This window comes from Ischnura elegans (assembly GCF_921293095.1).
Source record: "Ischnura elegans chromosome 13 unlocalized genomic scaffold, ioIscEleg1.1 SUPER_13_unloc_2, whole genome shotgun sequence".
NCBI classification, from domain to species: domain Eukaryota; kingdom Metazoa; phylum Arthropoda; class Insecta; order Odonata; family Coenagrionidae; genus Ischnura; species Ischnura elegans.
Window position 1 is genome coordinate 4,487,373 of NW_025791658.1, and position 24,327 is coordinate 4,511,699.

The following is a 24,327-nucleotide window of genomic DNA, read 5'->3' on the forward strand; positions in this document are numbered from 1 at the left end:
TAATAGGGTAGTTTCCTTCATCAAAGAAAACGAAAGGCATTGATTGCGATTCGTTACCCACCATTAGTGTATTCATATAATATACAAATTATTTGGTTTTAGAAATCCCAGTTTAGGCGAATGCTCAATGGTCAATTTTAACCTCATTAGAATAAGGCCAGATTGGTACCCATGCGATACCACTCCACGTGACGTCACAGGGACTTAATAGGGTAGTTTCCTTCATCAAAGAAAACGGAAGGCATTCATTGTGATTCGTTACCCACCAGTAGTGTATTCTTAATGCCTTCCACCAACGGTGCCTCATTCAGCTCAGTAGCTGACAATGTAATGGGCTTCTGTGAAAGGATTATCCCCAATGCCTTCCAAATGAGTAGATATATTGTCTCGGCGCCGGGACCAAAATACGTATTTCCATCTATGACTCACAAGTTTTCAGTGACAAAGTAAGGCGGCTATGTACATTTGGCAACGTTAAGTTCACTCCTCCTTTCTCTCTTGGCACCACCCCTGTTGTCATTTATGCTATACTTGTTTTTTTAATTAAGTCTTCAGGTTCACAATGCAATAACTTAATCAATATATTAGGTACTTTTATATTATATACACCAACGGATGAAGTTCGCCTTAAAAAAATATTTGACATAGCCAGGATTTGAACCCAAATCTCCCGGTTGCCGGTAAAAATTGGGAATAAACTATGTAAGAAAATGGAAGGCACACAAAGAAAGGAAATCCTAGCGGAGCAACTTTTTCTCTTTGGATGTTGACACCTTAACTTCCCCAGATATTTAAATTCCTACAGTGGAATATTGCTTTGTACGTTTGCTTTCTTGACATTCTTCTGCACCTATTCACATACCAACGGCTCATATTAGGAAACTACAGCAGACTCCCGATTATCCGGCTGCGGCATATCCGTGAGCGGATTATCTGTGCATGATTTTTTACTCTCGGTCAATGTTTTACGAGACCTTCGTAAAAAATAAAATTGGATGCAAAATCACCATAATGACTGCATTTTAATGTTAGGATACACCGGGCTTATTATTTCTATTAGAATCCCCTTCGTAAAACGGTGCGATCGTTTGCTAGCTGAATTCACGGAAGCTCCGTGTTCCTTTTTCTAAGCCTCGAATTTCCTGGTCTTTCATATGGAGCAGTGGAAATACGAGTACATTCATGTTATCATCGCAAATAAATCGCGGTCTCGGGAAGAAAGCTCTTAGCGAACCCGGAAAGCAATCTTAAATAACATGGAATGCGCGTAAATAATCATAAAATGACGATTTACCTTAATTATGAGCATTAAAAAAATAAATTTAAAGTTTGGATTATCCGTTTTTTAATTATTCGTGCCGTCTCCCCCCATCATTAGACCGGATAATCGGGAGTGTGCTGAAGTTTGCAGACATGTTAGGCAACTGAAATGCGATTCCACATCATTGCAGTTGCTATCTAAAGGTTTTAATCAAATCTACACTTGGTGTTTCATTATCTGTCATTTTAACCCTTCCGTGAAACTGCCTAGAAATTTAAACAAACGACTTTGTGTGGTAGCCCATTTATAATTCATAAATAATGTGTTGTATTATAGTCTTTCCTTAAATTCAGTACAATAGCTCTTTTTTAACGATATACAGTAGACTCCCGTTTATCCGGCTACGTTTTATCAGGGTTGAGGATTATCCGTGCATGAATTTGAATCTCGCTCAATATTTTCAGCGATATCTATAAAAAAATATAATGGACGCAAACCGCCGGAATTACTGCATTAATGCTGGGATACGCCGGGCTTAATTATTTCCGTTAGAATTCCCTTCGTAAAACGCAAGCGATCGCGCGCTAGCTGCATTCACGGTAGCACCGTGTTCCTGTTTTCCAAGCCTCGCAGCGCGGTGGCGCGCGAATTAACTGCAGATTTGATTAATACCTTTAGATAGCAACTGCAATGATGTGGAATCGCATTTCAGTTGTCTAACATGTCTGCTAACTACAGCACACTCCCGATTATCCGGTCTAATGATGGGGAGAGACGGCACGAATAATTAAAAAACGGATAATCAAACTTAAATTAAGATACACGTCCCGCAGCAGTTGCAACCCCGGTCTCTTGTGCGACGGGAGACTACGTGGCGTGGTGACCGAGAGTGTAGTTTCAGACGTCGAGAAGTGGTTTTGAAGCATTCGTGTACTCCACTTTTCTGTATCCGTGATGAAAAAGCCACGGATGTGTCGTTTTCGATAGGCCTTAAATGGAGCATTCCTAATACAAGTACAACCACGTTATCACCGCTAAAAGATCGGGAACTGGCGAAGAAAGCTCTAAATGAAGCCGTGAAGCATTCTAAAGTAAAAGAATCACTGCATAAATAATAATATACTGTTTGTCTTACGTAAATTATGAACATTACAAGACATTAAAAATCAACATTTGGGTTATGTATGTTTTTCGATTATTCGTGCCGTCTACCCCCATAATTAGCCCGTATAATCGGGATTATGCTGTAATATCTTGTTTTGTATAATTTTTAAATACATTGTAGGCTACATTTAGGTTTTTACATTGATTTTGTGTAACTCGGTTACCTCACCAATAAAAATAGAAGTATACAAAAAAAATTTGAAATGTACAAAAAAAACATTCGTATCCTAAATAACGACAAAGTGGTTGAGCCCACATACAATAAATTCTAAGGGACAATAATTATAACATTAACATAATTTGGGGTAACTGAGTTAAACCCCACAGTCACGGAAGGGTTGAATTCATTTATCCCAGCGTTACTTGCACAGGGTGTGATAGACATCCCACCTATACAGTAAGGATTGGTGGAGGGTGAGTAACTAGCGCCCTCTTCAGTAAACATGTGTACCCATGGTATTGTAAGGCCAGTGACAGTGATCAATAAGTTGGGTGGGTGGTTTTCTAGCTTTTTTGATTGCCTAAATCGAAAGATTATTACTCCTGGAGTGCGCATTTCAAGCCTTTAGGTTTTTAAATGACGATATCTAATTTAAACGATTAAATCAAAAGTGAAAATTTTCAAGCGCGCGAAAATGTGACGGCTAAGTATGAATGCTGGGAAAACCCCGTGTGACGTAATTCTGGTTCCCGCTGCCGCAAGTGAGGTGACCTTGGGGCGAGGCTTTGAGCGTTGATACGACGCAGGCTGCTACCAGGTAGCAGAGTACCATGCTAGCAAGTAGCGCTTGGCTTAATTAAGGATTAACGCCGCTACGATGGAGGCTGCTTGCTGCCGAGGATGGTGGTAGCCTAGAGTACCCTGGTAGCAGGTGGCGCTTGGCTTAAATGAGGATTATTAATATTAATACCTTATCAAACGAAGGAAACTTTCCGGCCATAGGCAGTTTTAATAGGTGATTATTAAGACATGTTTCCCTGAGCTCTGTGCCTCATGCATGCATTGGTAATCTCACCGCCAAGCCAAGCGGTAGGCCAAGCGCTACCAGCTAGCAACCTGCATCGCAGCGGCGCACACATCCTCGCCCCAAGGTTACCTCACTTCCTCACCGCGGGAACCAGAATGACGTCGCACTGGTTTTTCCCATCATTCATACTTAGCCGTCGCGTTTTCGCGCCCTTGAAAATTTTCTTTTTTCATTTAATCTCGAAAAATAGATATCGTCTTTTAAAAAAATCTACAAGCGTAACAAAAAATAATAGGAAACCACCCTATTCTAAACACACCCAGTGTGTATATGAATAAAGCCAATATTATCGTTTTATCCCAATAAGCTGTATAAAAAATTTAATAATCAAGAGTATCGCGATTTAAAAATCTAAAAGCGTGAAATACGTACTCCAGGAGTAATAATCATTCGATTTAGGCAATAAAAAATAATAGGAAACCACCCTAATGTCGGATACCGTCCGTACCGTCCCTCTTAGTGATTTCTCGTGGGGTCAGGGGCGCAGCTGGGAATTAAGGCTGGGGGGGTTTAGGTACAACTATAATACGGGGTGTGTGGGGGTATGGAATACCCACTAGGGTAAGCAGTAGGTGCGAGATTAATAAATTGCGGAATTTCGAAGATTTACGGTTCAAAATGGTGAGTTTTACGGCTCTCTGTGGGACATTTTATTAATCCTTACACTATTTCGGTGGCGGCGGGGTATCGTTCTCGCCTGCCAAACAAGAGTTCACGGGTTCGAGTCCCGCCTGGGTAGGTTTCCCCGGTCCAGGGCATGGTGGTTTGTGTACGTTTACTTGTTACATTTGTTGAACACCCCGGTGTAAATTGGCGAATAAGAGCTGTATCCGGTGGTTTGAAAATAAAATAAAAATAAATAAATATCAATCCAAAATTCAGTAAAATGGATTAAACTTAGAAATTTCTCTGAGCTCTGGGGGTGAGGGGGTTATACACCAAAACCCCCCACCACGCTTCGCCACTATGCTTGGGGTAGCAAGGAATTTCGTTCGGGGGTGGTCCAAAACCATTGGGGGATTTTTCGAAAAACAGGTTACTAAGTAGAGGTTTTAAAACTAATTTTAACACTTTCCATATCTAAACAACATCATTTATCATAGAAGTCTATTCTAACATCATGATTTTCAAATATTTCCTTTTAATTATGGAGTAATTCTGTTTTTCTATTTCGGGGGGGCCCGGACCTCTCCCCCCCCCCCCCCTGGCTAAGCCAGTGGGCAGGGCAAAGGAAACAGGAGTGACGTGACTTCTAGTTTTTTAAAAATTCTTATTTTAAAATTATTCGTAAAAAATTTACTCGGTTGTATTAGTAAATTAAGAAAAATATGTTATATTTAATGTGGCTATAAATTAATTTTAACATAAACGAAGATATTTTTTAAATAATTACTACCCATCGAAATGAATAATGGTCCTAGGTATATCCATATTGTGGTGCTCAGGGGTACAGCTAGGAATTACGGCTGGTGGGTGGGTTTAGGTGCAACTAACACCGGGGTTAGTGGGGGTATGATATACCCACCAGGATAAGCGGTAGGTGCGAGATTAATAAATTGCGGAATTTTAAAGATAAATGGTTCATAACGGTGAATTTTACGGCTTTATGAGGGATATTTTATTCATCCATACACTATTCTGTTAGTAATGTCAATCTAATTAAGTAAAATGGATTAAATTTCTCTGATCTCTGAGGGGGGTATATCCCCCAAACCACTCCCCCCCCCCCTCGCTGCGCAGATGGTCGTGGTAAGACATTCTGTGGCAAAGTGCCTTTAATGGCTGTTCAGGGTATAGACGCGGAAATAATTCAGAATACGCGATACGTACGTTACACAAGTTATAATTGCAGCTGTTTACCGAATTTTATATTTCCGATGATGTTATCTTCCGAATTCATCCATTTGGATTAAATAACTCGGGAGTGCAAATACTCTGTTGCAGGAATATTAAAGCTTTCATTAATATGTGAGTGAGTAATTATAGTACGAGGGCTGGGTAAAATATATGCCGATACTGCGTATTAGAAAGACATACAATACCGCTCCAAATATATTTGAAATACACAATACCTTTGACTTGGGTATTTGAAAAACAAAGGATAGAGTAGTATTTTAAATACCTTTTAAAATGCAAAATAAACAATTCTAACGAAAACGAAGTAATCTCAGAATCATAATGTTACGGAAATGTAGGGAGAGCTACTTCAAAAGTATTTCACAAATCTTTCTTATTTTAGGATGGGAAAATTCTAAAAATCTACATTTTAAATACAAGATACATTCAGTTCGAGCGTTTGATATGCCAATTGTAAATTATAAATATATTTTAAATACGTATTTTTAAATAAGTGTATATTAAATATTGCCCAGCCTTGTGTATAACGAATATCAAGAAGGATTTTTCAATATGAGATGCAAATTTTTGCATTTGTAAACGTTATTGCCGACGCTCAAACTTAAGTAACGTATTGACAGCCTATTAAAAATCAGATTTTGTAATGCAATTTCCTAACATTACATCCTACAGGTGCTATTTTATTTTGCCCTCAGTATATGAAGAGCGATTTTAAAATTATACATTTTGAAATCTAATGAAAATCACGTTCATGTAAAAACTCCCTCTTTTTCGAGTTTAAAACCATATATAGTGTGCCAATATCCAAAAATATCCTTTAATCCATCATCTTCTTAGTAAACGTATCAATAAATATAAATAAAACCTCATAATGAAGGAAGTCAACCGATACATCATTTTGTAATATCATATTGTCAACTTTCCCGACCTATTCGTATATCGAAACTTTTTACCCCTGTAACGTATGCAAAATTGTTGCCCAATTCTACGATTTGGCGCTAGTGGCGCGAATTTGCTGTAGACCGAATTTTGTGCTACACTCAGTTGCCTTAAAATGCTGCTCACAGTTTGTATTGGCTGATAACTACCATCTTGTCATTAAAGTAAGTGAAACAAATGTTATGTCACATTATTGTGAATACCTTAAGGAATTATGTTGACATTAAATCTTTTTTCCGTTAAAATCAGGGCTATTTAGTAGTACCAGTTTCATTGTGCTGATTTCGAGGCGACAGCGATCCTTTTCAACTTTCATATCCGGTAAAAAAAACGAGGGTAAGGATTATTATTATATTTTGTGCTAATAAATCGTATTTGAAGCAGTGGACTCTGGTGTTGTTTCATAAATGCCAACGATGTTTACGTCGAGAATAACAAAGCATTGCCATTGTCGAAATCACGCCTTCATTTTTTTCCATCTCATTCTTTGTTTACGTTGAGATGCTGTAGAATCGTAGGCGATTTTGTTAGCAACATCGGTCAGCTGCCAATTGGGGATCTATGTCATATGTTTTTTTTTTTTGCTTCTAATTAGGAATATAATATTGAGTTGCATTTTAATTCTCGTTTTAGTGATATGTGATATAACCGTTGGTGGATGGCGTTTCGTTGAAAGTCAATTACCTCTCGGAATACTTTGTAATGTTTTGGGTATTTCAGTTTCCTACTATAGTGTTGAAGTAACAAAACATTTTTGAGATGGATTGAAAGTATCTTGTTGTGAAATATGCATATATTTTTTTACACTTGTTACATTGGATATGAAGTTTTAGGTCATGTATGGGAGTTGCATTTTTATAATATTTAACGAATTGTAAGTATAGTTTAATTAAAATAATCGATTAAATCTATGTTTATTTATGCATCAATATGGCTGTTGTCATCTCTTATGTCTGTGACTAACTAGGATTCCTTGAAGCTGTATTCATCCTTCGTACTTTCTACCGCCCATCCATAACCATATCATGGAACTCCTTCCATGACCATATCAATGAATATTCAGTATTTCATGAATCACTGAATAGGATTTAGACCTTCTATATTAAATTCAACTTAACCTGAAAGTGATGAGTAATGCTTGCTAAGGAGATTTTATTTTCCGGTTGTTATCTCGAGCTGATTACATATTCCTTCGCAGATATCCGCGCCGTTGAATTAATTAATTCATTTGTCCTCCGTCCAGTAGCGGATGCAGAAAAAACTCGAGGGGGGATGGGGGCAAAAGATATCTTAAGTTACCTTTACTTTTATCCTAATAAAAAATAATCAAGTCACGTGCTGAATTTAAGAAAATTTTAGTTAAATTTATTGCAAATGTATACAAGACAATGCCATCTTATGATATAAAAAAAGTTATAATTGTGGTTCTGCAATGTTTTGCAATACGGCCGCAAGGGGGGCGCGCCCCATGCGTCCCCCATCTGCATCCGTCACTGGCTCCGTCTGTTTATGTCGACAAATTACTAACGCTCACTGTGCTTCTATTTGCAATATAAAAATACTTAATAGCCTTACGCTGTACATATACCCAAAAAGTGCGTCCACAGCCATTTTTCCCCTCCTAAAAATTCCTCACTTTGGGATTCAGACCAAGAAAATACTGTAAATGCCCATTATCCGGCCACTCCTAACGTATGCTTATCTTGCCTGGGGTTACATAGCCAACGCACATTTACACAAACTCATCGTCATAGGGAACAAACCATTAAGGACAATCACGGGCTCCCCATAGTTTGTCCGCAACACGTACATACACGAAAACCTAAAGATCAAAGCACTGACCAATGGCGGATACATATGGGGGGCGTAGGAGGCGCCCCCCCCCTTGCCGGGCCGCCCGCATTACCTAACATTGCAGAACCACAATAATAACTTTTTTATACAATAAGATGGCATTGTCTTGTATATGCGTATTATCAGTTCAAATAAAACTTTGTTAAACTGTGCATGTGACTTAATTATTTGTAATCAGTGGCGCCTGGTGGTTATATTCCCAGGGTGTGCATTAGAGAAGATATTCGATGATGACAAAGGGCATGAAGTTCAAATGAATGTTGCTAAATGGCTCCGAATGCATTGACGGACTAGGATCCTGAGCGCAGGTAGAGTATGTGGCAGCTACACCGCTTCACTACCTGCGAGCTACTCACCAAACATGCGCGTGCGCACTCGCGTCGTGTTGACTCTGCTCCCATCACCCATTTGAACATGGTGTGCCCCCCCGCTTACCTCGTCCCGCCCGAGCACCCACTAATAGCGATCGCGTAGACCGAATATGCGCCCAGCGCGATGCCACGGGATCACCCACACTTATACGATAAGAGCGGTGAATTCGCCACGGAGATAGCTATGGCATTTGGAACTTCATATTTCATCCATTTGTAAACAGGATTTTTATCTATCTCGTGGTAAAGGAATAGTTTTCTTTCACAATTCATTCATCTTTGGGTTTGCACTTACTGAAGGCCTGTTTACACGGTACATTAACACGTACGGGCTTATGTCTAAATGTATGAACGCGAGAATGAACGCCAAAATGCACCGTGTAACCACCCAACTTGTGCGTATGCATGCACAGAAAATAGAACATGTTCTAATTTGGTTCATGCATTCGTACATGTTCCGTTCCGGTCTACAAAAATCATTCACGCAAACGTACATTAACTTGTGCATATTAATGTATCGTGCAAACAGGCCATAACATGCGTATATGCACGCGCCGCCACTGTTTGTAATTACGACAGAAGTAAAGGTAGCACGAGATATCTTTTGCGCCCCCCCCCCCCTTTCCCCTTGAGTTTTTTCTGTATCCCACTGACACGTCTAAACGACATTGCGAAAGCAATCCACCAATCAGTAAACAATACACATAACACTCTACTGCAACCGTTCTGTAGTAATAACGAAAACCCACATTTTAAGTACACCAGATCCAAAAATGCAATGAGACGTCGTACAAGCAAACAGTTCCAAAAATACAATAACACGTCCAACGAAGTAAAATGCTAAAAATAGCCACGTAGAACAATAACGCTGCAATGCAATTGAAAGCCATACACCGATTACGAGCAATGGCTGAGCATCGCGTAAATAAATGTAGTTTCCATAAATAGCGTAGCATAACTCGTTTCTTACATGTTGGTTTCAGTCAGGAGCTGTTTTGGGTGATTTTGGGCCCTCGACTGGGGTTCATGTTGGGGACCTCCTCAACAAAGGTGAGTCGGGGGTCCTCTTAGGAAATTTCACGCCCAGATATGGATTATGACGCTACTGTGGAGCTCAGTGAAGTTTTCTCGAGTTTCGCACCGGTGCAGTTCCTCCATTTCTCCTTCCATCGTTTCGACGGGCAACTCGCCCATCGTCATAAGAGCATCAGGAATCCAATACCAAATCCTCAAAGCCTCGGGGTGTATACTTAATCAGTGGCGGCGCGTGCGTATACGCATGTTAGCAAGTGCACACCCAAAGATGAATGAATTATAAAAGAAAACTATTCCTTTGCAACGAGAAGGATAAAAATCCTGTCTACATATGCAAGAAACATGAAGCCCCGAACGCTACAGCTATAACCTTTTCAAATTCACCGCTCTACAAGTGTGCGATCCCGTGGCATCGCGCCGGGCGCATTTTCGGTCTATGCGATCGCTTGATGGTGCTCTGGTGGGACGAAGTAAGCGGGGGTGTATGTGCAGTTCAAATGGGTGATGGGAGCAGACTCAAAACGATGCGAGTGCGCACGCGCATAGTTTTGGTGAGTGACTCGCAGGTAGTGTAGCGGTGTAGCCGCCACCTACACTACCTGCGCCCAGGATCCTAGACCGTCTACAGAGTCATCTGTATGTCCGTTTTCTACACTAATTCCTCATAGGGTGTAAAGAAAGGAGAATGAATTTCACCTACCGTAACTTGTAAAGGTGTGTTTAGAATAATTATTTTCATGCATGCTAATATTATTTCTGCTCATGCAATTTTAAGGGTAGAATATACCAGTGATATGTTTTGCTTGCTATGCATTCTATTACGACGAAATGTGATGATCAAGGATTAGTATTAACATAATATAATTAAATCATCCTATGTCTGATCTAATGCACACCCTAGATAAATTACCACCAGCCGCCACTGTACTTAATCATGGCAAAGGTAGGAATGGTATCAGAATCCCGGCATGTTAGAAGAAGAGCAAGGTCAGACAAGAGCCTAGCCTTCTCCTTACGCAGCTCCTCAAGTTTCCGGATGCTACGATGAATCTCCTCCCCGTATCCCTGTTGACGACAGGCGAGTTGTCCGTCGAAACGTTGGAAAGAGAAATGGAGAATCTGACCCGGTGCGAAACCCGAGAAAACTTCACTGCAATAGGGTGGTTTCCTATAATTTTTTTATTGCCTAAATCGAAAGATTATTACTCCTGGAGTACGTATTTCACGCTTTTAGATTTTTAAATGACGATATCTATTTTTCGCGATTAAATGAAAAGTGAAAAATTTCAAGCGCGCGAAAACGCGACGCGTAATTAGGAATGATGGGAAAAAGTCCGTGCGACGCATTTCTGGTTCCCCCTCCCGCCTTGTGAGGTGACCTTGATCGAGGCTCTGAGCGCTGATAGGACGCAGGATGCTAGCGGGTAGCTGAGTACCTTGCAGGTTGGTAGCGCTTGGCTTAAAAAAGGTTTATTAATACCTTATCAAACGAAGGAAACTTTCCGAACTTAGCCAGTTTTAATGGGTGATTATTAAGAGATGTTTCCCTGTGCTCTGTGCCTCATGCATGCATTGGTAATCTCAGTCGATGTATATTGTATAACTCCTATCTTCTCCGATAGAAACTAGGTCCCTGTGACGTCACGTGGAGTGGCATCGCATGGGCGCCAATCTGGCCTTTTTCAAATGAGGATAAAATTTGACCCTTGCCATTCGTCAAAACCGGTATTTCAAAAACCAAATAATTTGCGTATTATGATTACGCTAATGGTGGGTAACGAATCGCAATCAATGCCTTTCGTTTTCTTTGATGAAGGAAACTACCCTATTGTTCGCCGGAAAAAAAAACAAAAATTATATCACTCGCCTCTACGGGGTTTTATGGCGCTGCAGTGGGCTGAAATCGAAATAAAGCTGACCAAAAAATTATGTCTTCCATATTTTAATAAGTAGCTGGAAATGTGGTGGAAAACCCGGGAAACTTTTCCGCACCTGATACGCCGAGAAAACCTAAAATCGTACATCAATACAGGTACCAACCTGAGGAAGAAGTCCCCAGAAGAGGTTTTTCATATCTGCTGGGAACTGTGCATCCTTCTCTAGCCAACATCGAAATTTTATTTCAAAAGTGCCTGTAGTTCTCTTGCAAAATTGTAATTTCTGAAAATACTTATTGAAAAAGTATCTGTTCATGATCTGCTTCAAAATTTCCTTTGTCTTCACGTTTTTATCCAAGTTTAACTTGTGATGAAGATATTGAAGGGCCAATTTACGTTTTGAAGACAGCGAATTTCCTCTTCCATTAACAATAACGTCATGTATTTCTTTGCGAGTTACTCTCATGTTCTCTATTTTTTCTCATCCGAAATGTCAGCAGTTTAAATCACCGGAAATGGAAATTAGAATTAAATTCCCTGGATAATACACACACACAGTCAATTACATATTTGAATTGGAAAACATACCTTTTCATCGCTCCGAGATATCCTTCACTAATGGTAGTTCGGCCTCTACGCTGAATTTTCACGATGTAGGAAAAATAAACTCCGCGTCCTCGCTTCAGTATAGCACAAGCACTGAGATCCTTTTGCACTCACGAAGATAAACTGTAATTTTCTCGGTAAAATCGTGAAAGGGAACATTTTTCAACCAATGGGAAAGAAGCACTCGTGGAAAACCCCGTGCGAGCTACTTCGTAGAAATCGTTTTCGCGTATGTCGAAGAGAAGCGATCCTCAAAGGTGCAAAAACCCCTTCATAGGCCGAGGAAATAGAGCAATAAGCGGCATTTCTACAAACGGAAAGCTATGTATGGATTACAGAATTTCTTAAGGCCTGTTTACACGATACATTAACACGTACGAGTTAATGTACGTTTGCGTGAATGATTTTTGTGGACCGGAACGGAACATGTACGAATGCATGAACCAAATTAGAACAGGTTCTATTTTCTGTGCATGCATTCGCACAAGTTTGGTGGTAACACGGTGCATTTTGGCGTTCATTCTCGCGTTCATACATTTAGACATTAACCCGTACGTGTTAATGTACCGAGTAAACAGGCCTATAAACGCTAGATAAGGATCATAACACGGAGGTTGGGTTTACGAGTACATTAGGGATTAACGCGTTGGGCAGGGTAGCGCCCGCCGCCGCAGCGGCGCACCGCTTCTCGTATTGCCCTTCAGTATTTGAGCTGACGAGAGTTATAAAAGGCCTAGCACATTACGGATAGCAATATATGCGCAAGTACACGGTGTCCCATTTATCTTGACCACCCGAAATAACTTTTTGTCCAGAAGCAAATTCAAAAATGTGTCAAGCAAACGTTCATTAGCCGTCAGGGGGACATTAATCAGCATGATTGCCTTCCTTGTAGCTTTGTTATTTACAAAGGTATGAACAGGAGGATTTATAGGAGAGGAAATGAATTGTCTAATAAAAAACAAAGGTGCCATTTAAAAAAGACATACCGCTGTTCATATCTTTGTAAATAACAAAGCTACAAGGAAGACAATCATGCTGATAAATGTCCCTCTAACGGCTAATGAAAATTTGCTTGACACATTTTTGAATTTGCTTCTGGACAAAATGCTATTTCCGGTGGTCAAGATAAATGGGACACCCTGTATAGTGGTTAGAATAGGGTGGTTTTCTATCATTTTTTATTGCCTAAATCGAAATATTATTACTCCTGGAATACGTATTTCACGCTTTTAGATTTTTAAATGATGATATCTATTTTTCGCGATTTAATGATAGGTAAAAAATTTCAAGCGCGTGAAAACGCGACGGCTACGTATGAATGCTGAGAAAAGCCCGTGGGATGCTGCTGTGCGAGGCTATGAACGCCGTTACGATGCAGCCTGCTTGCTGCCGAACATAGTGGTAGCCTAGAGTACCATGCTAGCTGGTAGCGCTTGGCTTAAATAAGGATTATTAATACCCTATCAAATGAAGAAAACTTTCCTACCATTGGCAGTTTTTATAGGTGATTATTAAGAGATGTTTCCCCGAGCTCTGTGCCTCACGAATGCATTGGTAATCTCAGACATTGTAAAACTTCTATCTACTCGTTTAGAAACTAGGTTCCTGTGACGTCACGTGGAGTGGCATCGCATGGGCGCCAATCTAGCCTTTTACAAATGAGGTTAAAATTGACGATTAACATTCGTCTAATCCGGGAATTCTAAAGCCAAATAATTTGTATATTATGAATACATTAATGGTGGGTAACGAATCGCAATCAATGCCTCTCGTTTTCTTTGATGAAGGAAACTACCCTATTTTCATTATTTCTCTTTGAATGGTCAGTGTTGAGACGAAATCGAGACTAGAGTTTCAGAGACCTTTGAGAGTCTTAGAGTCTCCAATCGACATTTCTCAGGTGATTGCTGAGATGAAGTCTCTATACTTTGTAGCATGTAGCCTAAGTATTGTACAGCAGACTCCCGATTATCCGGCTGAGCAATATCCGTGTCGCGTATTTTCCGTGTATGATTGTCTCACTCGTTCAATGTCTTCCGCGATCTTCGTAAAAAATAAAATCGGAAATGCAAAATCACCAGCATGACTGCATTTTAATCTTAGGGTACAACGGCCTTATTATTTCCATTAGAATCCCCTTCGTGAAACGGATGCGTTCGTTTGCTAGCTGATTTCATGGAAGCCCCGCGTTATTTTTTCCAAGCCTCATATTTCCGGATCTTATATACAACAGGAGGAATATGAGTGCGCTCATTTTATTATTGCTAAAAATATCGCTGTCTCACGAAGAAAGCTCTTAGGGAACCCGGAAAGCAATCTTAAATAACATGAAATTCGCGTATATGATAATAAATTGATCGATTTACCTTAATTATGAGCATTAAAAAAATGAAATGTAAAGTTTGAATTATCCGTGTTTTCCGATTATTCGAGCCGTATCTCCCCATCATTAGACCGGATAATCGGGAGTGTGCTGTATTTCTTTATGAAGTAGTGTGCTTTTTTCATCGCACCTATCTCCTCAAGCCGATAAATTTTTAATTGCAGTTTTACGTGCAGCTGTTGAAGCGTCTGATAAAGGAGAGTGAGCGGAGAATCTACGGAGAATCTCCATGGTGTCCTCGACACTCCCAGCTCATGCAAAAATTAAAAAAAAAACTTGGAGAAATCTGAAATCACCCCCTCAGTAAATGATGTAACACCCTGATCTCTCGTAAGAAATTTACATTCACATTCCCATAGACTGCCACTTCAATGCTAAGGTTTTTTTTCCGGAAGCCACGGAAATCATGCAGAATATAAATCCAGAGAATCAGTTCCAAGTTTCCGAGCCGGTCGACGTTCGCGGCGAGAATGGCGTCAGTCAGACTTCCATCGATGGTTTAATGGGTCAAGTCTCTAGGGATGACTCAAAACCAGGGCAAGAGACTTCTATCCCCACCTCAGCAGAATCCGCCGGAGACGAGGTCCACGTTTCCGAGCTGGAATTCGAAATTGACAAATATTTTGAGGTCCACTCTCTTGTCGGCAAATTAGCGGAACTGAAGCTTAGTATGTCCAAACTAATTCAGTTGCAAGGGGCGAAGCCGGAACAATGCCAGCCTCAGCAAAGTCACTCCAGCGAAAATGACTTGTGTACCGTGGCAAACATGTTATTAGGAGAGATTTTTAGGGGTAGCCCGATGAAGTGGTCTGATTTTTCTTCCCAGAGGGACCTTAGATCCTCCAATAGGGAGGTTGGAAGTGAAAGTGAAATAAAAGATGTTGCTGACGGTGTCGGCATTGGGATACCCGGAGTAGTAGATTCTACAGATACAAAATTATCCTCGAATAAAGAGGAAACCATTGTTGAAGGAACAATGGGGAAAACTGTCATGGCAAAAGATACAAATGATGCATGTAACATTTCAAATCAGATGGATGAATCGTCCCTGGGAATCGTTCCCATAATATGCCGCGGAAATGGAGAGAATGGGAGTCATCCAACCAATAACTCGGCTTTCTCTGCCTCTGCCACGAAACTTGGGGCAATATTGGCGAAGCTGAACCAAGTTTCCGAGCCCAGGCACGAATATAAAGTGAATGAAGTGGTTGCAGCCAAAACTATGGAAGACATTTCAACTAAGGGACTTCCTGTCCAGAAACCAACAGAAAAACCTTATTATGCCTACGATCCACATAAACAAATTGAAGTAAATCAAACATTTCAAGATTCGAGTAGTGGTGTATCGACTTCATTGGAGCCCCCGGAAAGGTCTGCTCCTGACAAGTGCTTAGGAGAAGAGTTTTTCAATGCAGTACGATGCAAGTCGGTGGATGACTGCGGGGATATTATCGATGAAATCAAGGACGTGAACGAGAAAGGGCTGGGTGGCAAGACACTCTTGAACGTGGCAGTTGAACTGGGAAAGCTGGAATGGGTGGAGAAGCTTCTTTTGATGGGATCAGACCCGAACATTTCGAGTGAGGCGGGACATTCAGCCTTGAAGCTTGCTGAGGAATGTTTCAGGGCCTTTCCTCAGGATGTAGATCGCGGTGTCATCTTCCGATTGATCAAAATTGCTTCCCAATTGGGAGATAAGAAACGTCAAGCAGCCGAAATCAACCGTATTCCAGACTCCTATCGTACTCCGTCCGGAGGATGCGAAAGGAAAACTATTTTTCCCGCCGCAGGAGACAAAACATCTTCCATCGGCGGAGGAGATTGCGGCGGCGATGCCGTTGATTACAACTCATCTCCAGAAACCAGATTTGGTGGAGCTGTCGTGAAATCCTCACGGAACGCCATTCTCGGCGCATTAATTGGTCAATCCCGCAATGACGGAGAGATAAACATGACTTCCGTTCAGGAGAGAAGGCTGGAAGCGGTCCGCCAAGAGATTGGAGCCACTTCCGGCAGCAATGAAGGCCAATCATCTCGAGGAGGGAGCGGAAGTCACATAAAAGATGTGGGTCTAGGATTTGGAGCGAAGTCAATCGAAAATCCGGAAGTAGATGGCAGAGAGTACGATAGTAGTTCCGGTGTACCTGAAACTCCGTCTATTCGAGATCGTGAAGGGACTTCTAACTTGGAGTTAAGTCTTGAAGCCATCAGTGAAGGGGCCTACAAAGCACGTGGCCAACACGGAAGTGATATCACATCTGGTTTAGAGAGAAATCCTATCCCTTTTTTCCAATTTAAAGGTGATTTTTCCACTTGTCACGTGATATCCGAGTCTCTATCTCGCGTGATGAAGTGCATTCAACGGGGCTTCGATGACAGACTCAAGACCTTGGAGACAATGTTGATCGAGCTGAACCAGAAGGTTGACACGATCTCCAAGGATGCGGTATTGTTGAAAGAGGAGACGGAGACCCTGATAGACAACGTGAGCATTCGCAAAACGGCCTTGAACGAATTAAGGACGGAGATCACGTCAATGAGGAGAGAGTTTTTGTCTGAGCTGGAAGATATGAAAGAGGAGAAGTTAGCTCTGATTGCAGGTAGGTGGAGACAGGAAAAGTTTGAGAAAGAGTCCATGGACGGAGCAATTGGAGAAGCAGGTCATAAAGGTGCGCAGGACTCCAGTGTTTTCCCGTTAGAGCAGCAGTATCGTGCTTCAACGCCAGAGGCAAAATATGATCATTTAAATACGCACCAGGACACTTATATATGGATTAATGATCCAAATTTGGTGGTAGAAGTGCCTGCATTGAAGTTGGGTACGACAAGTGAGGATGCTGGGAGCCTACCGGACACGGCATCTTACCCTACGGTGCGATACGTAACTCCTGCTGGTGTAGTCACTCCTGCTGACACCTTCACAAAGGTAACGAAACACTCTGGCACGTCTCAAAACGGAAATGTCACGACAGAAACCTTGGGAACTAATTTGGTTGACCAGGTGCGAGACAAGGCTGTTAAGAATTGTGTGCATGAGGTAGTGGACAGAATGACGGAGAGGGGCCACCTTTTGCGAAATCAAGAGTCAAGTTTCACCTCAGTGGATATAGATTTGAAAGGGTCGACATCAGCGGCGTTGAAGTTTGAGCCAAACCGGAGCTTTTGTGAGTCTGCACCTGCATTCTTTCCCGGGCTAACTGGGGCCGTGATGGTAGGGCAACCTTTAGGCAGCCCAACACAGTTTGGATACGAATCTCACACTCAGGAGGCCGCAATGGATCCGTCGGCTACAGGTTGGGCTCTGAGGAATCAGTTCCAGGCGATGACGGAGTCCCTAGGTGCCTCTGGAGCTCTTGAGAAGCTAACAGTGTCGTACCCCTCTTTCCCCCCGGCAGAGCCCCTACTTTCGAAGCGTAGGGCCAAGGCATTGGCCAAAACGAAACAGAAGGGCACTGTCTCGCAGACGAAGCAACCTAGCAAGGCCTCACCAGCGAAAGATGACGTTGTATCAAGTCCTGGAACTGAAGTTTGCGGGGTTGAACCTGTGGCAGTATTCCCTAGTTTGCCCTCTTCGGATTCTCTCCCTTCTAAACGCGAGGTCGAAGTTGTGGGCAAAATGAAGCAGGAGGGCACTGGTTCAAAGACATCGAGCAACATCTCACCGGATGAAGTACCGCAAGCGGCAGGTTCTGAAGTTCCTGGGGCTTTGTACGAACCGGTCGCGCCATCTCCTACTCCGTCCCCCTCAGATATCCCAGCGTATCAGGGCGATGCCAAAACAGTGAACAAAAGGCAACAGAAGGACGATGCTTCAAAGACGGCGTCACCCAGTAAGGCCTCAGTGAAGACAGAACGCAGCTCATCCAGTTCTGGTGTGAAATCTCGGGAGGTTGAGAGCAAGCCGGACCCAGCCTCCCTCCCTGTCGTACAAGAAGATCTCGTGGAGGCCTTTTTGAAGATAACCGTCTACTTTGGCACTACGGACGACCTTGATTTTCTCAGGTCTTACTACCAATACGTTTCCACGCTGGGCCCCCTGATAATCCCATTGCTGGTCTTCCTGTGTGGCCAACAGGATATCAACATATTCGTCGACTTTGAGAACAGTCATGTGGGTGAACGGTGGCCTGCTCCCAAGGATCCAGATGGCTCCGCGAGCAAGGCTGGCAGCTCTGAAGTTCAAGTTCAGTGTGCCAAACGGAAAGTGTATATCGCAGCCGATTACGGCTCTGACGATCGCGTTATCGGATGGTTCACAATAGCCCTGGCTAGATTGTGCATGAAACTGGTGTTCAGGAACAACTACAAACCCTACCAAAGTGCCGACAAGGATGGGAGGGAGAAATTCGCCAGGATCCTGAAGACCGCTGAGGAACTATCGTGCAGGTCTGGTCCCGGTGGCTGCGAATTGTTCATCAAGAACGCTTTGGAGTGGAAGTCTAAGGACTCCAAAGAGATAGCCCTGATATCAGCCGTTCCAGGGATCATAGCTCACTACGGTTGCGAACAAGGGGTCAAGGTCTTGAACGAACAGCTTCCATCATTGTTCAATTTCTACAAATATCAAGTTCTCACCAGGTTTCAGTGATGAGTTATCAAACAAGACCTTGAAGTGTGAATTTCATTGGGTCGAAAACTGTTCAAATTCCACAAATATAAAGATCTCACCAGGTTCCATTGATAAATTATTGCTCAAGTACTGGAATTGTGAATTTAACTCGGTCAGCAACTACTCAATTTCTACTAACCAAGATATTCTGATAAGATTCCAGTGATAAGTAATCGCACAAGACCTTGAATTGTGAATTTCATTGGGTCGAAAACTGTTCAATTTCTACAAATATCAAGTTCTGACCAGGGTTTCAATGACAAGTAATCCCGCAAGACCTTGAATTGTGAATTGCATTGAGTCAGAAATTGCTCAATATCTACTGATATAAAGTTCTGACCAGGCTCTATTGATAATTTATGGCTTAAGTACTTGATTTGTGAATATAAGTGGGTCAGAAACTACTCAATATCTACTGATATCAAGTTCTGATAAGATTCCAGTGATAAGTAATTGCATAAGACCTGCAATTGTGATTTTAATTGGGTCAAAAACTGCTTTCTTTCCACAAATGTCAGATTCTGACCAGATTCCACTGATAAGTTGTTGCACAAGTCCTTGAATTGTGAATTTACTTGGGTAAACGACTGCTCAGTTTCTACAAATATAAAGTATTCATCTGGTTCCATTGATAGATGAATGATTAATGCCTTAACTGCTCAATTTCTGAAACTTTTAAGTGTTGACAAGTTCTAGAAGTTTGCCCGGGGACCCCAGCTCAATACTGTTTATCTTAGAATAATTTCGTTCTCTAAAGGCCATAGTTCTACGGGTTCTGTGCTGTTTCTGATTTCCTCTTCAACTCAAATTAATACTTATAATCTATTCCTTTAGACTTCCATGTCTGAACACCTGAGATAATTAGCAACCATGCCAATTGATATAAGATGTATTGAGTACTATAAAGACAAATTTATATCAAATTTTGAAAGCTTGAAATTATGTGTGGGAGAAATATATATTGTATTTGTAGTTCCCATTTCTAGTGAAACTGACAGTAAAGGACCTGTTTGCGATCTGTATCAATTATACGTTACCTAGTGCATGGAGTAAATCAAACAAATAGTTCCATACAAATTTTAAAATTGGGTTGTGTGATTCTGTTCATGGTGTGAAGTTAACCAAAAAATTATCTGTGATTTTAACATGGATATGTCCTCAAGAAAAGACTACTAATTTTATGGCAACCCCTCTAAATTATACTGGGCCATATTCATTAGATTATAAACCAAAATTTATCTGTGATCATAGCTTGGATATTTCCTCAAGAAAAGACTTCTGTTCTATTTAATGTCCCTTAAAATTCAAAATGTATTGTACAATGACTCCTATAGCCATACTTCATTGATTGTGTGTTAGAATAGTATCAAATAGGCAATGTCCCTTCCTAAATGCCAATCATTTTAATGTGATATTTTGATAGCATTGGCAAACATGCTGAATGATATTAGACCATACTTCTCATATTTTTGTGCTAAACGCTGTTTTTTCCACTTCATCTCCAAAGATAATGTGTGGCTGATGCTGGTTACTTGTATTTACGATGGGTGCATTTTTTTAACCCATGGAAACTTTCTGTCTTTACAGCATACTGTTTTTAATAAGTAATCATATCTCTGTATTCTTGTAGATGGTACTCACTTTTGGTAAACAGGAGCACTTTGCCTTGATGATTTATGACAGTGCAAATGAGATATACTTAGATTATATGAGTTGTTTTTAACAAATGCAATGCTCTTGTGGTTTTTTCTTGTTCAAACCATGAAATTAACCTGTAATTTATTGACTTTTTTTGCCTTCCTCAAGGCTAAAAGCAAAAAAATAACGGTCTTACCATGAATGGAAGGGTCAGCTTATAAGATAATTATGCAATATCATATAGCCAAGTTTACTCCCTGAATGGCAATTATTTCAATGTGATACAATTGGTTACCATACTCAATAATATTACGCTTGTTAAGCACGAAAAAGAGAAACTGTAATCTCTAGTTTTTAGCATAAGGTTATCTGTAGAATTAATATATGTAGTGAAAGCTGAGTTTTTATTTTTGCAATAAGTTATAAATAAATAAATATGATGGATATATTTTTTGTGAGAGTCACAGACTTCATCGGATTAGACTGATGGAATTCATCGCAAAAAAATGAATTTTTAGACTGAAATTATCCGTGGATGAAATTTATATTCTGTAGAATTCCTATTGCCTTGTAAATTACCCGTAATTTGTACATTCATCACTGGTAAAGGTGAACTAAACATGACAAAATCTTATGTGCTTATGTTAATTTACTTTGTCTAACATATTTCTCCTTGTTAACGTAACCAAGACTTATAATTTAATGTACTAAAAGAAATAATTTCAATTTTATGTGTCTGGGAATTCAAAATATATTGTGTTCAGTTACTTTTGCAACACTGCTAAATTATACTGGGCCATATTACTCAGATTTGAAACCAAAATTAATCTGTGATTATATCTTAGATATGTTATCAAGAAAGTCCTTAGATATATCCATACTTACTGTTTTACTGAGGCCTCCTAACTCATATTTGTGTGCCAACAATTGTTATGGATTATTAATTTCCTTTTCATTTCCATGAAGGATATTTAAATATGCATCACCTCACCCCTTAACGTGATATTGCAAGGTAATTGGCAAATTTACCGAATGATATTAGACGTGTTCAGTGCAACAAAGGGAAATTATCATCTCTAATTTTATCACAATATTATCTGTGTATTAAATGTCTATAATTCATCCAGCCAGCTTTTTCATACAATATTTTGTATGCGACTGTGCAGTTATGGTGGATATCTTTAAACGAGAGTCAAAGACTGCAATGAATTGATTTGAATGCTATACAAAAACAAATGAATATCTAAGTCTTCAGCACATTCTAAACAAACTGTTTTGTTTAAACTGTCTTTACAGCTTGAAATTATCCGTGGAAGATATTTCTATTATCTGTAAAACTCCCGTTCATAAAATTTTTATGAGCATTTCAATTCAAAATTTATTGTACAGTGTGACTCCTTTGGTAATACTTAATTGGTTCAATTTTAAATAGTGAATTTTCTTCTCAGATTTTTATTTTTTTTAAATGCTGTTGTACAGGTATTATTACCCTCAGCCTGATTCTTCTGTGTGATATTGTGATGTAATTGGCTACCATTCGATATAACATTCGACGTGTTCAGTACAGAAAAGAGAAAATATAATCTCTAATTTTTAGCACAAGTTAACCTTTGGAAGAGATACCTATATTGTCATGTACATACCTACTTTGGGGAAACATTTTGCGCAACATTTTATGATGTGGCCTTGTAATTAATGGACACATTTATGTGAGTGGCAAATGGTGCATAGAATTGTAAGGATTGAAAGCAACAAAAAGAAATAAAACTCTCAGCTATAGCTTGAAATTACCCGTGGAAGAAATAACTATTGTCCCCAAAATCCCATTTTTATTTAAACTACCTTTAATTTACCTCTAATTGACCAATATTCTATCTACACAATATGCTGATGTAATTATGTAGAGGCTAAGTCAAATGTGAGGTACAACACACAAATTGTTGATGCTATATGTTTATAAGTGAATGTGTCAATTTTTTATGTTTTCAGCTAGAAAACTCTATTATTCATGATTCCAGCTGGGAAATGTCTCAATAAAATTATAGTAATGTTCTGTGTGGTAAAATTACCAATACGTTGTGTATTGACTCTACAATTCATTATTAAATGGTCCTATTTTAAAGAGGTCACAACCCCGAGATGTATGTGTGATTAAGGTCATTATGAATTTGTGATTTCCTCCATAACTCATCACATTTTTTGGAAATGTGTAGTGAAGACTTTCATGCCTGATATTTGAGAAAAATTGCATTGGAGAGAATTTGTGTTATACAACGACAGGCGTACAACAAAAAGAAATGTATTCCCAATGTAGGTTTTGAAATTATTTGTGAAAGAAATATCTATTGTCTGTTGATATCCCATTTATATGTAAATTACCTAGAATTGACCCCTTTGTTACCAATTTACGACCCATGTTATACAGTATGTGAACTAAAATGAGAGTTTTTGAGTATGAATGCTAAATTACTTCATCTAATATATTTCACTGTTTGTGTGCAATCAAAATTAATCTGTGATTCTATCTGGTGTATGTCTTCACAGAAGTTTATTTATATTTATTGAAACTTAAAGTACAGTGTACTGTTTCTCCAGTATTTATATGTATTTGGTCTTATTTTTAATATATAGATACAGTTCTTCTCAGATTTCATTTGAATGTTAAATTACTTCGTCTTATATTTTTCACTGTTTGTATGTAATCAAAATTAATCTGTGATTTGCTATGGCATATGTCTCCACAAAATTTTATTTATGTGCCTTCAAACATAATATATATTGAGCTATTACTTCTATATTCATATATATGTGGTCTTATTTTTTTATGTTTATGTATAATACTTCTCAGATTTCAAATGCTATCGTGGACTCATAATTTTCCTCTTCAACTAAAAAGACTATAAAAATGTTCAGGTTATGACCCACAAATGTAATATTGAGATAGAATTGTCTACCATGCGGAATGATATTAGGCTAGTTGAGCATAGCAATGAGTTTAACAATATCTGACTTTTAACACAAGGTTATCCCTGGAAGAAATATCTGTAATCTTGTCCCTTTGAGAAAAATATATTTATGCTTTTTTGTGCAATGTGTAACAACGTTGGCTGTGTATTTCTGATTGGTAAATTTATATGAGAGTTGGAGACTGAATCGATTAGTCTTTGTTTACACCTACTAAGACTGTTCATTTGAATGAGTAAGTTTTTTTGGGCCTAATTTTTTTAAATGTGGAGAAGCTGTTCCTTTATTTAGCATGTAGTTTTTATTAAGTATTCTTACCTCTGTATTTTTATTGATAGTACTCATTTGTGGCCTAGAGCTGAAGCACCGAATTTGATGCATGGTGTGGTGCAAATATGTAATACTTGAATCACAATCAATTTTTTTTAAATAAATATGATGCTGTACTACTGGATTTTTTTGTTTTCCAATCCATAGGAATAATCTCTTTATTTATTGAACTCATTTGCCTTTCACAAAGCAAACGGCAAAAAATAAAACTACTAACAATTTACTTTTATCGACTGGATAATAGGGTTGTTTCCTATTTTCATTTAATTGCCTAAATCGAAAGATTACTACTCCTGGAGTACGTATTTCATGCTTTTAAGATTTTTGAATGACGATAAATATTTTTCGCGATTAAATGAAAAGTGGAAATCTTCAAGCGCGTGAAAATGCGACAGTTAAGTATGAATG

The 24,327-nt window shown here is 39.6% G+C and overlaps 1 protein-coding gene across 1 annotated transcript; it reads left to right on the forward strand.

Moving 5' to 3' along the window:
- The first annotated feature begins 6,344 nt into the window (after nucleotides 1–6,344).
- On the forward strand, nucleotides 6,345–24,038 carry LOC124172696. The gene is made up of 3 exons (XM_046552156.1): nucleotides 6,345–6,413; nucleotides 6,499–6,585; nucleotides 14,543–24,038. The coding sequence occupies exon 3, from the start codon at nucleotides 14,785–14,787 to the stop codon at nucleotides 18,964–18,966; it is 4,182 nt and encodes a 1,393-aa protein (XP_046408112.1). The 5' UTR covers nucleotides 6,345–6,413; nucleotides 6,499–6,585; nucleotides 14,543–14,784; the 3' UTR covers nucleotides 18,967–24,038.
- The last annotated feature ends 289 nt before the right edge of the window (nucleotides 24,039–24,327 follow it).